Source organism: Zootoca vivipara, chromosome 5 (genome assembly GCF_965207765.1).
Source record: "Zootoca vivipara chromosome 5, rZooViv2.hap1.1, whole genome shotgun sequence".
Classification (NCBI taxonomy): domain Eukaryota; kingdom Metazoa; phylum Chordata; class Lepidosauria; order Squamata; family Lacertidae; genus Zootoca; species Zootoca vivipara.
This window is the reverse complement of record NC_142588.1, coordinates 94,404,057-94,417,738: the sequence shown is the minus strand read 5'-3', so window position 1 is coordinate 94,417,738 and position 13,682 is coordinate 94,404,057. Positions and strand designations below refer to the sequence as shown.

The 13,682-nt window shown below is 50.5% G+C and overlaps 1 protein-coding gene across 1 annotated transcript in view; it reads right to left on the bottom strand.

Annotated features, from left to right (window-relative positions):
- LOC118093641 (putative cation-transporting ATPase 13A5) overlaps nt 1–13,682 on the bottom strand; it is a 62,112-nt gene that overhangs the window by 29,958 nt on the left and 18,472 nt on the right. Inside the window, exons 3-13 of the mRNA XM_035133161.3 lie at nt 12,956–13,099; nt 11,501–11,571; nt 11,327–11,407; nt 10,440–10,509; nt 9,492–9,626; nt 6,906–6,978; nt 5,463–5,594; nt 3,920–4,090; nt 2,491–2,648; nt 1,803–1,991; nt 170–231 (exon numbers count right to left, since the gene is read on the bottom strand). Coding sequence (XP_034989052.2) covers nt 170–231; nt 1,803–1,991; nt 2,491–2,648; nt 3,920–4,090; nt 5,463–5,594; nt 6,906–6,978; nt 9,492–9,626; nt 10,440–10,509; nt 11,327–11,407; nt 11,501–11,571; nt 12,956–13,099 — 1,286 coding nt within the window. The remainder of the gene's footprint in view (nt 1–169; nt 232–1,802; nt 1,992–2,490; nt 2,649–3,919; nt 4,091–5,462; nt 5,595–6,905; nt 6,979–9,491; nt 9,627–10,439; nt 10,510–11,326; nt 11,408–11,500; nt 11,572–12,955; nt 13,100–13,682) is intronic.

Genomic DNA, 13,682 nt, shown 5'->3' with positions numbered 1-13,682 from the left:
TTCTTCATTCATCTCTCCGTATGAAGGTTTACTTAAGAGGAATTTTCTGGCACCCCTGGGGAGTTGGACAAGATGGTCCCTGGGATACAACAACCACAGCTTCCCTATGCAACTCTACCATTCCAGGATTCCCAAAGCCCGGGTCCGCTTTGCGGCCAAGGCGGCTTACCTCCTCTTTTCGCAGGGGACGGCGCCCCAGAGATCCAGGCCATCCTCTGTCAGCGTGCCAGTCTAGGTTGGGGAAAACAGACAGACAGAGGGCATCCCTAGTCAGAAGGCGGCAGCCCCCTGGGTGAAGGTGAGGGATGCACCCACAAAGCGGGGAGGGGGGGCAGAGAGAGACGGGCCTGGAGGAAACATGGGGCACAGAGCTTCCTTCTCCCTTGCCCAGTGGAAGCCCAGCACCTGGGTGCCGCTGAGCCTTGACAAAACACCTCCTGAGGACTAGAAACGTCCCAGGAATGAAAGCGCTGGAGGCATGAAGCATCCTTGGCAGACCCAGGGCGCCTCTGGGGGTTCCAGGCAAGTGTTATTCTTGTGTTGCAAATGGGGAGGGGAGAGAGGCTTGCCGGGGGCTGCATTTGAAAGGGGCTGCCCAGCTCCCACTTCAGCTCAACACCCGCCCCCCACATCCCGGCTCTTCAGGGCTGAGCAGGGAGTCTCTCCCAGCCCTCAGGGTGGGGGGGGGATTGAACCTGGCATCTTTGCATTGCAAGGCAGAGCCTCTGCCACTAAGTCATGGTCCCTCCTGGGGCCTGAGGTGGAAATTCTGTAAAACCCATGACAGTGACGGCAGAGTCACGTACCCAAGACCCCAAAACTGCTAATGCCTGAAGGTTAAGAGCAAGAAGCAACTCCCGATAAGGAACAAGAAGGGCTCTTCGTGTACATTTTTTTTTAAAAAAAAGAAGGTTGAGAAAGTGTTTCCAAGGACTGGTTGGATGAGAGATGGTGGCATGGCAGCAGACAGCTGGGGAGAAGATGAAACAGCCAAAGGGATGTATATTTTTCCTATAAAGTTTGCAGGGTCGGATTTAGCTTTGATGAGGCCCTCAGCTCCTGAAGGTAATGGGGCCCTTTCTATGTCCAGCTGTCCTTTGTCAACCGCAGATTGTCACTGCTTTTTGTGTTGAATATATGCTAGTTGGTAATTTAAGGACCTCATAGGTATCTAAAGCCATTTGCACATGTTGCCGTGCAACCAGTTCATGCAGAATGTCGGCACCCTATATATAGAAAGGAGCAAAGCAGGGATATTTGAGGGAGGAGGCCAGCAGGCGGGGCCCATGGCTTACATCCTAGGAGCCTACACAACACAAAACACTGTTGCTGGATGTAGGTTTTATTGTATTTGTTTTCTATCTTATATTTTGGAAATGTACATCCAGGTTGTTTTTCCCTTTAAATTTTTTTGGGGCCCCCAAGAGAGTGGGGCCCTAAGCTAGAACTTGTCTAGCTTCTACGTAAATCCGGCCCTGGTCCTAGGGCAAAGTGTACACTCTGGGCTCTACCCTGTAATGCATTAGCGAAAGCAGTGGCTAAAACCCAAATTACTGCATTGCCAGAACCAAAGGATTCAAGCTGCAAGGAAAGAGATTTCAAGTTGCCATTATGGAGGTGGTGGTCTCTCCTTCCTTGGGGGCTTCCAAGCAGACTTGGGGTGTCCCTCCATCAGAGATTCTTGTCAGGGGTTGAGGTACCGTAGATGGCCCTTGGGGTCCCTTCCAACTCTCCCCGTTCTATGATAAAGTCTGGCCGATTTGGAATTTGAAACCCCCAAGGGAATTCCCCAGAGACGGCACCTTGTCGAAGCAGACCAGGTTGATCTGGCCGCAGATGTTGATCCTCTGAGGGCTGATGCAGAAGATCTTCTTCTTCTTCAGCCTCCTCTGGGCGTAGACGATGCCGGTGGTCAAGGCAGCCGGAATGGCTGGAGGGACCGCGGTTGTCAGGAGGAGGAGGGCCATGGTCACCGTGGCTGACGCGGATTGCTGGGGGGGGGGGGGTGAGGAAAGGGCACAAACACACACAGGACAGATGTGGTCAGCGGGTCACCTTAAGCGCAAGAGGGCAGGGAGGGAGGGGGCTTGGTATAATGTAGCGAAGAACTGCCCTCCCTCCCGCCTGAAAAGCCTCACAGCCTCTTCTGCTGATGGAAGACCACGCACCTCTCCCTCAAGGGGCTCAATCCAAGCCCCCCCCCCCCGCACAACAGCCCCATTTATTTGTTTGTTTGTATGTTTGTATGTTTGTATGTTTCTTTGTTTGTTTGTTTATAGCATCCATTTATTTATTGCATCCACACCCCACCTTTTCCTCCGGGGTACTCAAGGAGGCTCTCCTCCTCCTCCCCCCCTTTCAACCCCACAGCCCTGTGAGGTAGGTTGGGTGGAGAGAAGGTCACAATCAGTGAGCATCACGGCCCAATGGGGATTTGTTTCCTAGCCCAGCACTCTAACCACTACCCCGTGCTGTCTCTCCGAGACTCACCTTGCGGCTCACGTACACTCCGATGGTGTAGATCAGCCCCAGGATGCCGATGAGAGCCAGGCTCACAATGAAGCGGAAGGCCTCTCGGTAGAGGCGGAAGTTCAGGGGCTTTGGGTAAAGGATGGACCTCACCAGGTCTCCCTTGGCGGTGTTGAAACCTGCAGCAAAACGTGGCATGGGTGACACTCGAACGCAGAACACAGACTCAGCCCAAGGAGTTTTCCCCACGCCTTTGGCTTCCCAGAGAACTTGGCACCCAAGCTAAGAGCCCCACATTCCATCCTAATTGAGCTCAAATTTAGGCTGCGATCCTCTGTGCGCTTACTAGGGAGATAAGCTCCACGGAGCCCAAATGCAGCTGTCTGTCTGTCAGGGGGTTGGACCAGAAGACCCTCGGGATCCCTTCCAACTCTGCAGTTCAGTGATTCTAATAAACATGCACAGGACTGGATTTCTTATGGCTCTGGAGTGTGTAAGATTGCATGTGCCTGCGGTCCCAGAAACAGCCTCATCTAAAACTAGCTCTAACCACAATGACTTGTAAGGAACCCAGAGGGCAGGCACACTTTCCCAGCAATAGAATCATAGAGTGGGGAGGGATCCCAAGGGTTCTCTAGTCCAGCCCCCTGCAATGCAGGAATCTCGGTTAAAGAATCCCTGAGAGATGGCCGCCCAACCTCTGCTTAGAAACCCTCCAAGGAAGGAGAGTCCACCACATCCAGAGGGAGTCTGTTCCACTGTATTTACACCTCCCTGTAAATACAGTCTGGCAAGTATCTGTTAGGCTGAGCAGGGCCGGCCCTACGGCCAGGCTGGGTGGTGCAGGGCACCACGGCGCCGGCCCGCCAGGAGGGAGCCACTGCGCTGTGCCTGCCCACCCGCCTACCGCGCTGGGAAACGGGGCGGGAGGGCACCGGAGGGATCCGGCGCACCACGGCGCCAGGGGCACTTAAGACAGCCCTGAGGCTGAGCACACTCTCGATATGTGTAAGAGATTCAGGAACTAAGGATTTACCATCTCCAAGGAATGGCCAGGCTACCCAGAAAAAGCAATCAGATAAGGCCTTATCAGGTATCCTGATCAAGCAACATACTCAAATTTCTGCTAGGGACCACCTCTTTCTGTGATGTATGAATGATGTTTTTGTGGGTGGTCTTGAGCTACAGGGTGGGCAATTTTAAAAGTCTATATAAGGGCTTGCACAGCAATGTTCTGGGTTCCTCCCCCCTCCTGCGTGTCTGTGAGGGGGGGTGAGGACCCTGCTGCAACAGCTTTAATAAAGATCAGGCTTACTAGCTGCTTTGCTTCTCAATATTCTCTGGTTGGCCTCTTATTTTATCCTACCGATAGAGAACCTAAATAAGGACTCCTGGATACCCCATAAGGGAAAGGGAGCAGTTTTTTTCACACAACAGCTGCTTGACTCACCTGTCTGCAGCACGACGGCCCTGACGGGGCCTTTTCCTGCTCGCTTGGTCTGGATGACCTCTGTGCCGCAGAAGAGGACATGTCGCCGGTAGTCTTCCACGCTGTGAACTTTCCAGGGCTTGGTGTTGTCCGTTTGGGGCAAGGGGGTCTTCGTCACGGGAACACTTTCACCTGCAAAGGTAGCCCAAATCCCACCCGCTCAGAGGACATCACCACAGAATCATGGCATCGTGGAGTTGGAAGGGACCCCCCAAGAGTAAGCCCCTGCAAGGCAGGAATCTCAGCTACAGCATCCAAGACAGATGGCCACCCAACCTCGGCTTAAAAACCTCCAAGGAAGGAGAGTCCACCACCTCCGGAGGGAGACTGTTCTGCCGTCAAACAGGATCTTGAAGAACCAGAATAAAGGTAAAGGGACCCCTGACCATGAGGTCCAGTTGTGGATGACTCTGGGGTTGTGGCGCTCATCTCGCATTATTTGCCGAGGGAGCCGGTGTACAGCTTCCGGGTCATGTGGCCAGCATGACTAAGCCGCTTCTGGCAAACCAGAGCAGTGCACGGAAACGCTGTTTACCTTCCTGCTGTAGCGGTACCTATTTATCTACTTGCACTTTGAGGTGCTTTCGAACTGCTAAGTTGGCAGGAGCTGGGACCGAGCAATGGGAGCTCACCCCGTCGTGGGGATTCACACCGCCGACCTTCTGATCGGCAAGCCCTAGGCTCTGTGGTTTAACCCACAGCGCCACCCGCATCCCACCCAGAATACGGTACGTTCTTCCTAATGTCTATGCAAAACTGCCTTTCTTGCAGCTTGAATCAATGTGCATGGATTATTACTAATTATGGCAATTACTTTGCACAGAACCATCAACGCGCACAAGCGCTTTAAGGGAGGCCCTGCCCCAAGGAGCTTGCAAACTGCAATGAAATACAAGGGGAGGGAAACAACGGTGGGGCCATGCAAGGGAAGAGCGTTGTCTTCATTGCAATGGCACAGGCTGAGGTGGCACCGCATGAATGTTGTGCTCCCCTCGGCCGAAAAGGCTGTACATAAGAAGGTAAGAAGAGCCTGCTGGATCAGGCCAGAGGCCCATCCTCTTCAGCATCGTGTTCTCACAGGAGTCATCCACATTTTCATTTTTCATTTTTTTTAATCATTTATTTTGTTTCTATACCACCCTATACCCAAAGGTCTCAAATGCCCCAATGGGAAAGGGGCAAGCAGGATCGGAGCACAATCACCCTCATTCCTCCAGCAACTGAGGCAGAGCAGAACCATCCTGGCTAGGAGCCACTGACAGCCCTCTCCTCCGCCATGAATTTGTCCCCATCCTCTTGTAAAGCCATTCCATTTGGTGGCCAAATCGCTGCCTCCTTCTGGAGAGAGTTCCACAGTTTAATTTACCTGCCACCTTTTAAATTTACCCTTCAGGGGCCGCCTCCCTCAAAATCCCTTCATCTGCATGAGAAAGAAACCAGAGCGGGGGCAGAAGGAGGCCATGAGAGAAGGGGAAAGGGGGGAGGCCAGGACATTTCTATGTACCTGTGAGCATCCCCTCGTTGACCACGCAGCTTCCTTCTATAAGGATGGCATCGCAGGGCAGAGAAAACTTCTGGCTTTCCAAGAGAAGGACATCTCCTGGGACCAGCTGGCAGGATTCCACCTTGCAGCTCCCTGCAGAAAAAGGGCCTCTCTGTTAAAGCACAGGTTTCCCAGGAAAAGTGCCAGGACAAACAGCAACAGCAACCGCTCAGACGCAGTGAGCTGTTCCTAAAAGTCTGGATAGAACCTTATGCTTGTCCCTATTGGTATTCATTTCAGGGGGAAAGGCAAGGTGTTGTTGTTGTTGTTGTTGTTGTTGTTGTTGTTATTATTATTATTATTATTATTATTATTATTATTATTATTAGCTGGTTTGGGCCCAGTTTTCCAATCTGTTTTTGGATTTAATGGAAACGGGGGGGGGGGGGTGGCCCCAGGGCCAGATTTAAGTTTGAAGAGGCCCTGATTTCCTGAAGATAATGGGGCCCTTTCTGTGTCCAGCTGTCCTTTGTCCACAACAAATTGTCACTGCTTTTTATGTTGAATATATGCTATATGGTATCTAAAGCCATTTGCACATAACAAATAGGAGCCTACACAACACCTCGGTCTACAAACGGAAGCCAAACGGCAGAAGGGCACCGGCAGCGGGAGGCCTCATTCGGGAAAGCACGCCTTGGTTTAAGAACAGTTTCGGTTTAAGAATGGGCTTCCGGAACGGATGAAGTTCGTAAACTGAGGTACCACTGTATTTGTTTTTTTATCTTATATTTGGGAAATGTACAGTACATCCAGTTTTTCCCCCTTTAAATTTTTCGGGGGGCCCTAAGCTAGGCGGCTTCCAACAGAAAAATAAAACACAGTAATCTATTAAACATTAAAAGCCCCTGAACAGGGCTGCCTTCAGATGTCTTCTAAAAGTCTGGTAGTTGTTTTCCTTTTGGACATCTGTTGGGAGGGCGTTCCACAGGGTAGGCGCCACCACCGAGAAGTCCCTCTGCCTGGTTCCCTGCAACTTGGCTTCTCACAATGAGGGAACCGCCAGAAGGCCCTCGGTGCTGGACCTCAGTGTCTGGGCAGAATGATGGAGGTGGAGACACTCCTTCAGGTATACTGGACCGAGGCCATTTAGGGCTTTAAAGGTCAGCACCAACACTTTGAATTGTGCTCGGAAACGTACTGGGAGCCAATGTAGATCTTTCAAGACCGGTGTTATGTGGTCTTGGCGACCGCTCCCAATCACCAGTCTAGCTTGTTTAGCTTATACGTAAATCTGGCGCTAAGTGGCCCAGAAGAGTTTGGGAACCCCTCCTTTCAAGGTCCCCTGGAGCACCTTGCCTTGAGGCTGCCCAGTGTGGGGAGATGGGGAAGCAGGATAGTGCCGGGGGAGGGGAAGGGGAGGCTGTGGGGCAGCTGTCTCAGGACCGCAACACACACACACACCTTTGTTCTTGGTCCAGGCCATGACTTCCACCTTGTTGTGCTCCTTCACCAGGTTGTGCAACTTGATCGATTGCTGCGGAAAGAGGAGACTTAGGCGCTGAGCGTGTCTGAGCAGGGACGGCTGGTCTGGGGGGAGGGGGGCCCTTCCAGCCAGCTCCTCTTTGGTGGGTAAAATTCAATCGCATGCAAAAGGAGAGCCTGTTGGATCAGGCTAAAGGGGTCCCATCTAGTCCTGCATCCTGTTCTCACAGGGGCCAACCAGGTGACTGTGGGAAACCCTGTGGCAGGGAGTTCCAGTTTAACTATCTGCTGTGTGAAGCAGGATTTTCTGGCACAATATGGCTAAGGGGGTCTGCAGGGGGTCAGCAGGACACGCAAGCTGCTTAAAGGTAAAGCAAATAAAGGCAACTGAGCATCCCATTCCCTCATCCCTCCCCCAAACAGAATTGCAGAATTGTAGAGTGGGAAGGGACCCCTAGGGGTCTTCTAGTCCACCCCCTGCAATGCAGGAACCGCAGCTTAAAAAAAAAAAAGATCAGTGTTAAAGAGCAGCAGTTAAAAGCCAGACAGAAAAGCTGGTCAAATAAACCAAAGGCTGAGTGGAAGAGATGCCTCTAAGGCAGGGGTGCCCAAACCTTTTTCAAAGTTTGATGAAGTGAACATGTGTGATGGCCAACCAAAGTTGCTGAGCTTTTTTCAGAATTTAACCCCAAAGTTGTTCAGCTTTTTAAAGGATTTAACCCAGACATATACTGCCGTGGGCACCGGATTAAATCGCAGCGTGGATCGCCAGCGCACACGTTCTTTCCCTCTCCTTCCCTCTCCCTCCCAAGGCAGTGACGGCGCCCCCTCCCTCCCTCCTCCTGGCTTCTCCCCGCCCTGCCTAGAGGAGGAAGGGGGCTGGGCTTTGGCCAGTGCCAGTGCCAGTGCCAGGGTTTTTTGCGCCCTAGGCGAGATCACCTTCTGCCCCCCCCCAATTAATTAAAAAAATAAAAATAAAAAATAGAAAAAATTAAGAAGTAGAAAAAATAAAAATAAAAATAAAATAAAAAACAGCTGAGAGGCGCGCGGCGAGGCGGCCCCAGGGGAGCGCGAGCCTGGGGCCGCCTCCACTGCGCCTGTCAGCTGTTGAGCGGCTTCAGGCCACTCTCCGGAGGCACACGCGTGCCTCGGGATAGCAGCCTGAAGCCACTCAACAGTGACAGGCGCAGTGGAGGCGGCCCCAGGCAGCGGCAGGCAGGCTGGCCAGCCCCCCCTCCATTTTGGCGCCCTAGGCAGCTGCCTAGTTCGCCTAAATGGACGCGCCGGCCCTGGCTTGTTGGTGCCAGCAACAGCAGCACTCAACCGGCTGCCATTTTAAGCAGCCCCTCTCCGGAGCCCTTTTGCGCACTGCTCATTGTCCCTGCCGCTCGCAAGACGCAGGTAAGCAGCCACCGGGGCTCGTGGTTCTCTTGCATCCTTCCCCCCCCCAAAAAAAATATAGTCCGGCCCCCCACAAGGTCTGAGGGACAGTGGACCGGCCCCCTGCTGACCCCTGCTCTAACCTAAGGTTACCAGATGTCCCTGTTTCCCAGGGACAGTCCCCAGATTTACAAATCAGCCGCCTGACAAAATCCATCCATTCCGACTGAAGTTGAAAAGTGTCCCCAGATACATTGAAAGCCAAGAAGGGGGCAAGCACTTGTCGCTCAACCCCGTTGATCTCAGACAGGAGAAACTCTCCAGGACGGCAAAGTTTCACATGGGCGAGGGAACAGCCCTGCAGGACGAGGCATGGGAATAATGCAGAAAGTGCCACCGGGCATGTGCAGAGCACATTTCCCTACCCGCTTAAGAGATGCCGCCTAACCCGCTCTCTGCAGCTTGGATTAGACACGGGGGTCAGCAAACTTTTTCAGCAGGGGGCCGGTCCACTGTCCCTCAGACCTTGTGGGGGGCCGGACTATATTTTGAAAAGAAAAATGAACGAATTCCTATGCCCCACAAATAACCCAGAGATGCATTTTAAATAAAAGGACACATTCTACTCATGTAAAAACACACTGATTCCCAGACCGTCCGCGAGCCGGATTGAGAAGGCGATTGGGCCGGATCCGGCCCCCTGGCCTTAGTTTGCCTACCCATGGATTAGAGGGTGGTGCCCTGCAGCGTGAGAGAGGGCGAGGTCTTCCGGGAGGCTTAAAGCACTCCCATCCCCAAACATTGTTTGCTTAGAATTAAAGCTCTACTATACAAATCTGACAGATTAAAGGCAGCAGTGACCTCTTGTCCTGAGTTCCAAGCTTTCAAGTTCTGTGTCCGAGTCCCCCCCCCCATACTTTTTTTTTTTAACCCCAGAGCTTTCCCTGCGAAAACTCACTCTTTAAAACTGAAGTGCAACAAATGGCCATTAGGGTTTTCCACAGACTGCTGTTTGTTCCAATTTGGCTTTAAAGAGCAGGTTTCTGCTGGGAAATCTCTGGAGCAAAAACCAACAAACACAAAAAGAGAGCACTCGGGCATGGAGCTTTAACCGTGCCCGGAAAGAGCGGAGGAAAGCTACGTTTGGAGAAACCCTGACCAGGGCAAAAGGAGCGGCAGACTCACCTGTCGGAGGTCGTACACCGTGAGGGCGATGGAGATGACGGACAGGATGATGATGGCACTGGAGTACTCGATGTATCCCTGGATCAGCCAGAGGGTCAGCGTGAAGGTTTGGAAGATGTAAAAAGGGTTCAGGATCTGCAGAGAGAGCACAGGACAGAGAACATCAGTCTGCCTGCCTGCCTATCTCTGATTGATGAGCAACCCAGGGATCCATGCTGGGCCTCTTGTCAACTAGAGAGGCAGTGTGGTGCAGGGGTTAGAGTGCTGGACTGGGACCAGGGAGAGACCAGGGTTCGAATCCTTGCTAAACAGCCTTGGCCTAGTAGACCTGAAGGAGCGTCTCCACTCCCATCTTTCAGTCCGGACACTGAGGTCCAGCTCCGAGGGCCTTCTGACGGTTCCCTTGCTGCAAGATGTGAGGTTACAGGGAACCAGGCAGAGGGCCTTCTCGGTAGTGGCACCCGCCCTGTGGAACACCCTCCCATCAGATATCAAGGAAATAAACAACCACCCGACTTTTAGAAGGCAACCCTGTTCAGGGAAGTTTTTAATGTGTGACATTTTCATGTATTTTTAATCTTTTGTTGGAAGCCGCCCAGAGTGGCTGGGGAAACGCAGCCAGATGGGTGGGGTAGAAATAATAAATGATGATGATGATGATGCTCCTCCTCACTGGGCGTGACCTTGGGGACCAGTCACTGCTTTCTCTAAGCCTAGCCTACCTCACGGGGTTGTTGTGGGGGCACATGAGCACCACCTTGAGCTCCTCAGAGTAAAAGGTGCAACAAATAAATAGGTCTCTCCAGGGTAAAACTAGCAGCCTTAGCACAACCTCCCCACCCATCCACCCTGCCATGGCGATGGCTGCTGCCTCTTTCCCTGCGATCTTCGGAGGAAGCGTGGTATAGATATTGAACAAAGAACCACAATAAAAAGGGACCCCGTTACCTCTTTAAAGAGCAATTTCCAGATGGGGCGGACTTCAATTTCAATGGCGTTGGGTCCGCAAACCAACCTCCTGAGAAAGAGAGGAGAGATGGAGGAGACCCCGTTAAGACCTGACTCGGAACAGGAATTATTTGTGTATGCAACAACAGCGGCAAGAATTATATTAGCACAAGCTCGGAGGACAGAAGAAATACCAGCGCAAGAAGAATGGCAAGGGAAACTTATGGAAGATGCAGAACTGGCAAATTTAACAGATAAATTACATGAAGAGGATAACAAAGACTTTAAAATACCTGTATATTCCTGCGTATAAGACTACTTTTTAACTCATGAAAATCTTCTCAAAAGTCAGGGGTCGTCTTATACGCCGGGTTGTATTTCTTATATGGTGAGTATATACCAAACTCTATATTTTAACTGGAAAAGTTGGGGGTCGTCTTATACGCCCAGTCGTCTTATACGCCGGAATATACGGTACCATTTACAACATGCTGTAAAACACTGACAATTCAGAAAGCAAGTGTAAAGGTCAAGAAACGACAATTCGGAAATTAATTAAATGTAAGAAGTAACTTGAAGAAAATTTGGTATGAAAATTATCAGAATGTAAGAGCATTCAGCTAAAAGAGGAAAAATGAGAGAAAATTTAAGCAGAAGTAGCAAATTGTTAAAGAACCAGAAGGGGAAGTTGAGCGAAGTCACCGGGGGGGGGTAGTTTTGTTTTGTTCTGTTTTCTTTTATATGATAAATGTGTTGAATATTAAATTGTAAAATGTAATAAAAACTTATTACAAAAAGAAAGAAGGGATTAAACTGATTCCTGCTTTGCAGCAGGTCGGACTAGATGAGGAGCGGCTGCCCAGCTCTGACTGCCCTGTGGAGCACACCTGAGCGCCTTCTCTTTGCTCGTCAGCCCGTCTCCAAACTTGTGATGGATTTCGTAGCAAGTGTTGGAGTCCTCCAGCGACCTAAGAAGGAGGCAAGGCAGAAAGGTGACACGGCATTTCAGCCAGGGCCCGTCCCATCCCTCAAAGTCACCTGCCATCAAGTTAAAATCTCACCCAATTCTCAGGAACTGCTTTTCCGTGAGGTCCCAGACGTAACGGATTTTTTGTACATGGATGTATCTCACCTGTTAGAACAATGCATGGTTACGGTTACGGTTATTTATTTAGAAGCATCTGTAAAAATGAATGGATTGGGGGGAAATGGGAACAATGTTTAAATTAACTTATTATGAAATAATACCTACAGGTATAAATGCCTATAAATTAATGTGTAAAAATACATATAAATCCTCAGATTTCTTGGGAAATGGGTATTTTTAATAAAGTTTCGGAATGATAAGTTTCATGATAACGTTCCGCCATATGCTGTCTTTATGAATATTTCTTTGGTTTACTTTATTGAATCTAAATTTTAAAAAATAAAAAGCTGTAGCTTCAATGCTAGGGATGAGTTCCCCCATTCCCCATGGAGCCAGGCCAGGGAGGTGTTTTTTTTTGGGGGGGTGTTCCTGAACCTCCCGTGCGGTTCCCAAACACCTCCCACAATGCTCAATGGCTCTGAATGTGCCCCCTTTGAAGCATCCCAGCCCATAAGCAGAGTAGGGTCATCTCTGCTGTGCCCCAGTTAACTATGCCATGTCAGGAGGGGGCGAGAATGGTGCCCTTGCCCCACTGCACAATCTTGTCACCTTTGTCAGAGTCCGGTGTGCCCTGACAGTGACCTTGGCATGACAAGGGCTCGGAGACCTAGAAGTCAGGAAATTTGCCCCAGGGAAGTATTTTCAGAATATCCTTTTGGGGTCCAGAGGACCAGTTGGCATCACTCCTCTCTAACCTCTGCCAGACGCAGAATGCAATTTTACACATCACTTGGGAAGACAGGCAAACGAATGCCAGTGTACTGGAAGAAGCAAAGATCACCCGTGTCGAAGCAATGATTCTTCAACATCAACTTTGTTGGACTGGTCATGTTGTGTGGTTGCCCGATTATCATCTTCCAAAGCAACTACTCTATTCCAAACTTTAAAATGGAAAGCGTAATGCTAGTGGTCAACAAAAGAGGTTTAAAGATCTCAAGGCAAAGCTTTAAAAATGTGGTATAAACACCATCAATTGGGAAACACTGGCCTGCGAGCGCTCCAATTGGAGAGCAGCCTTTACCAAAGGTGTCGTGGGCTTTGAAGACACTCGAACTCAGGACACAAGGGAGAAACGTGCTAAGAGGAAGGCACGCTTGGCAAATCCACACCGTGATCAACTCCCGCCCGGAAACCTATGTCCCCACTGTGGAAGGATGTGTGGATCCAGAATTGGCCTCCACGGTCACTTACGGACTCACTGTTTAAACCGTGTTTATGGAAGACACTCTTACTCGGCTACGAGAAATCGCCAAAGAAGAAGACAATTTCCTCCGATCTAAAAAGGAAGGGGCAGGGAAGGCAGGGATAGAAAGACGTCTCTTTTCGGTGCCCACCACTCATTTGCCGGCTTGTGCCGAGGAAAGCTCACCGTCATTCCAGGCTTCATGATGGCCCTGCTGAGGATGGAATTCTGGTCTGCGCCGAAAAGGAGGTGGTCCAGCTTTTCACTGTCCAAGACACTCTGCAGATCAAGGTGGATCACCTTCTTCCTGGTATATTTCTGAAACTCATCCTAGGCGAGGGAAAACACAGCATGACTCCTCTTGGAATTCACAATCCAGTTTAAGCAGGACAAATAACACAGCTATTGATACAAGCCTTAGCGCTTTTCCACACTCAACTTCTGCCCTGCTCTTTCCAGGCTGAAGTCCGCACTTTAGCGTTCTGTGTCCAAGCATGGAGAGTTTTTTGTTTTTTTGCCCTGGAATTTCCCCCCCAAAAAACCCACTTCAACGCTGAATCGGACCAAATGTCCATTAAGGTTTTCCGCAGATTAATGTTTGCTCTGATTGAGCTTTAAAGAGTGGGTTTCCATGGGGAAACCTCTGGAGTAGAAAAAAGGTGCTTGGTCACAGAGATTTAAATCGCAGACTGTACCTGGATTTAACAAGGAAGGGTCCACTTCCTGGTTGCGGAGCTCAATGAATTTCAGATGTAATGATGATGGCCTAAAAAACTACACCATGGATTCTTTGATTCCTGCATGGCAGGTGGTTGGACTAGATTACCCCCGGGAGTTTCTTTCCTACTCTAAAATTCGGCTGCGAGGGATCGCCAGAGAAAGAAAGAAAACCTCCCTAAGTTTATCCCATCCT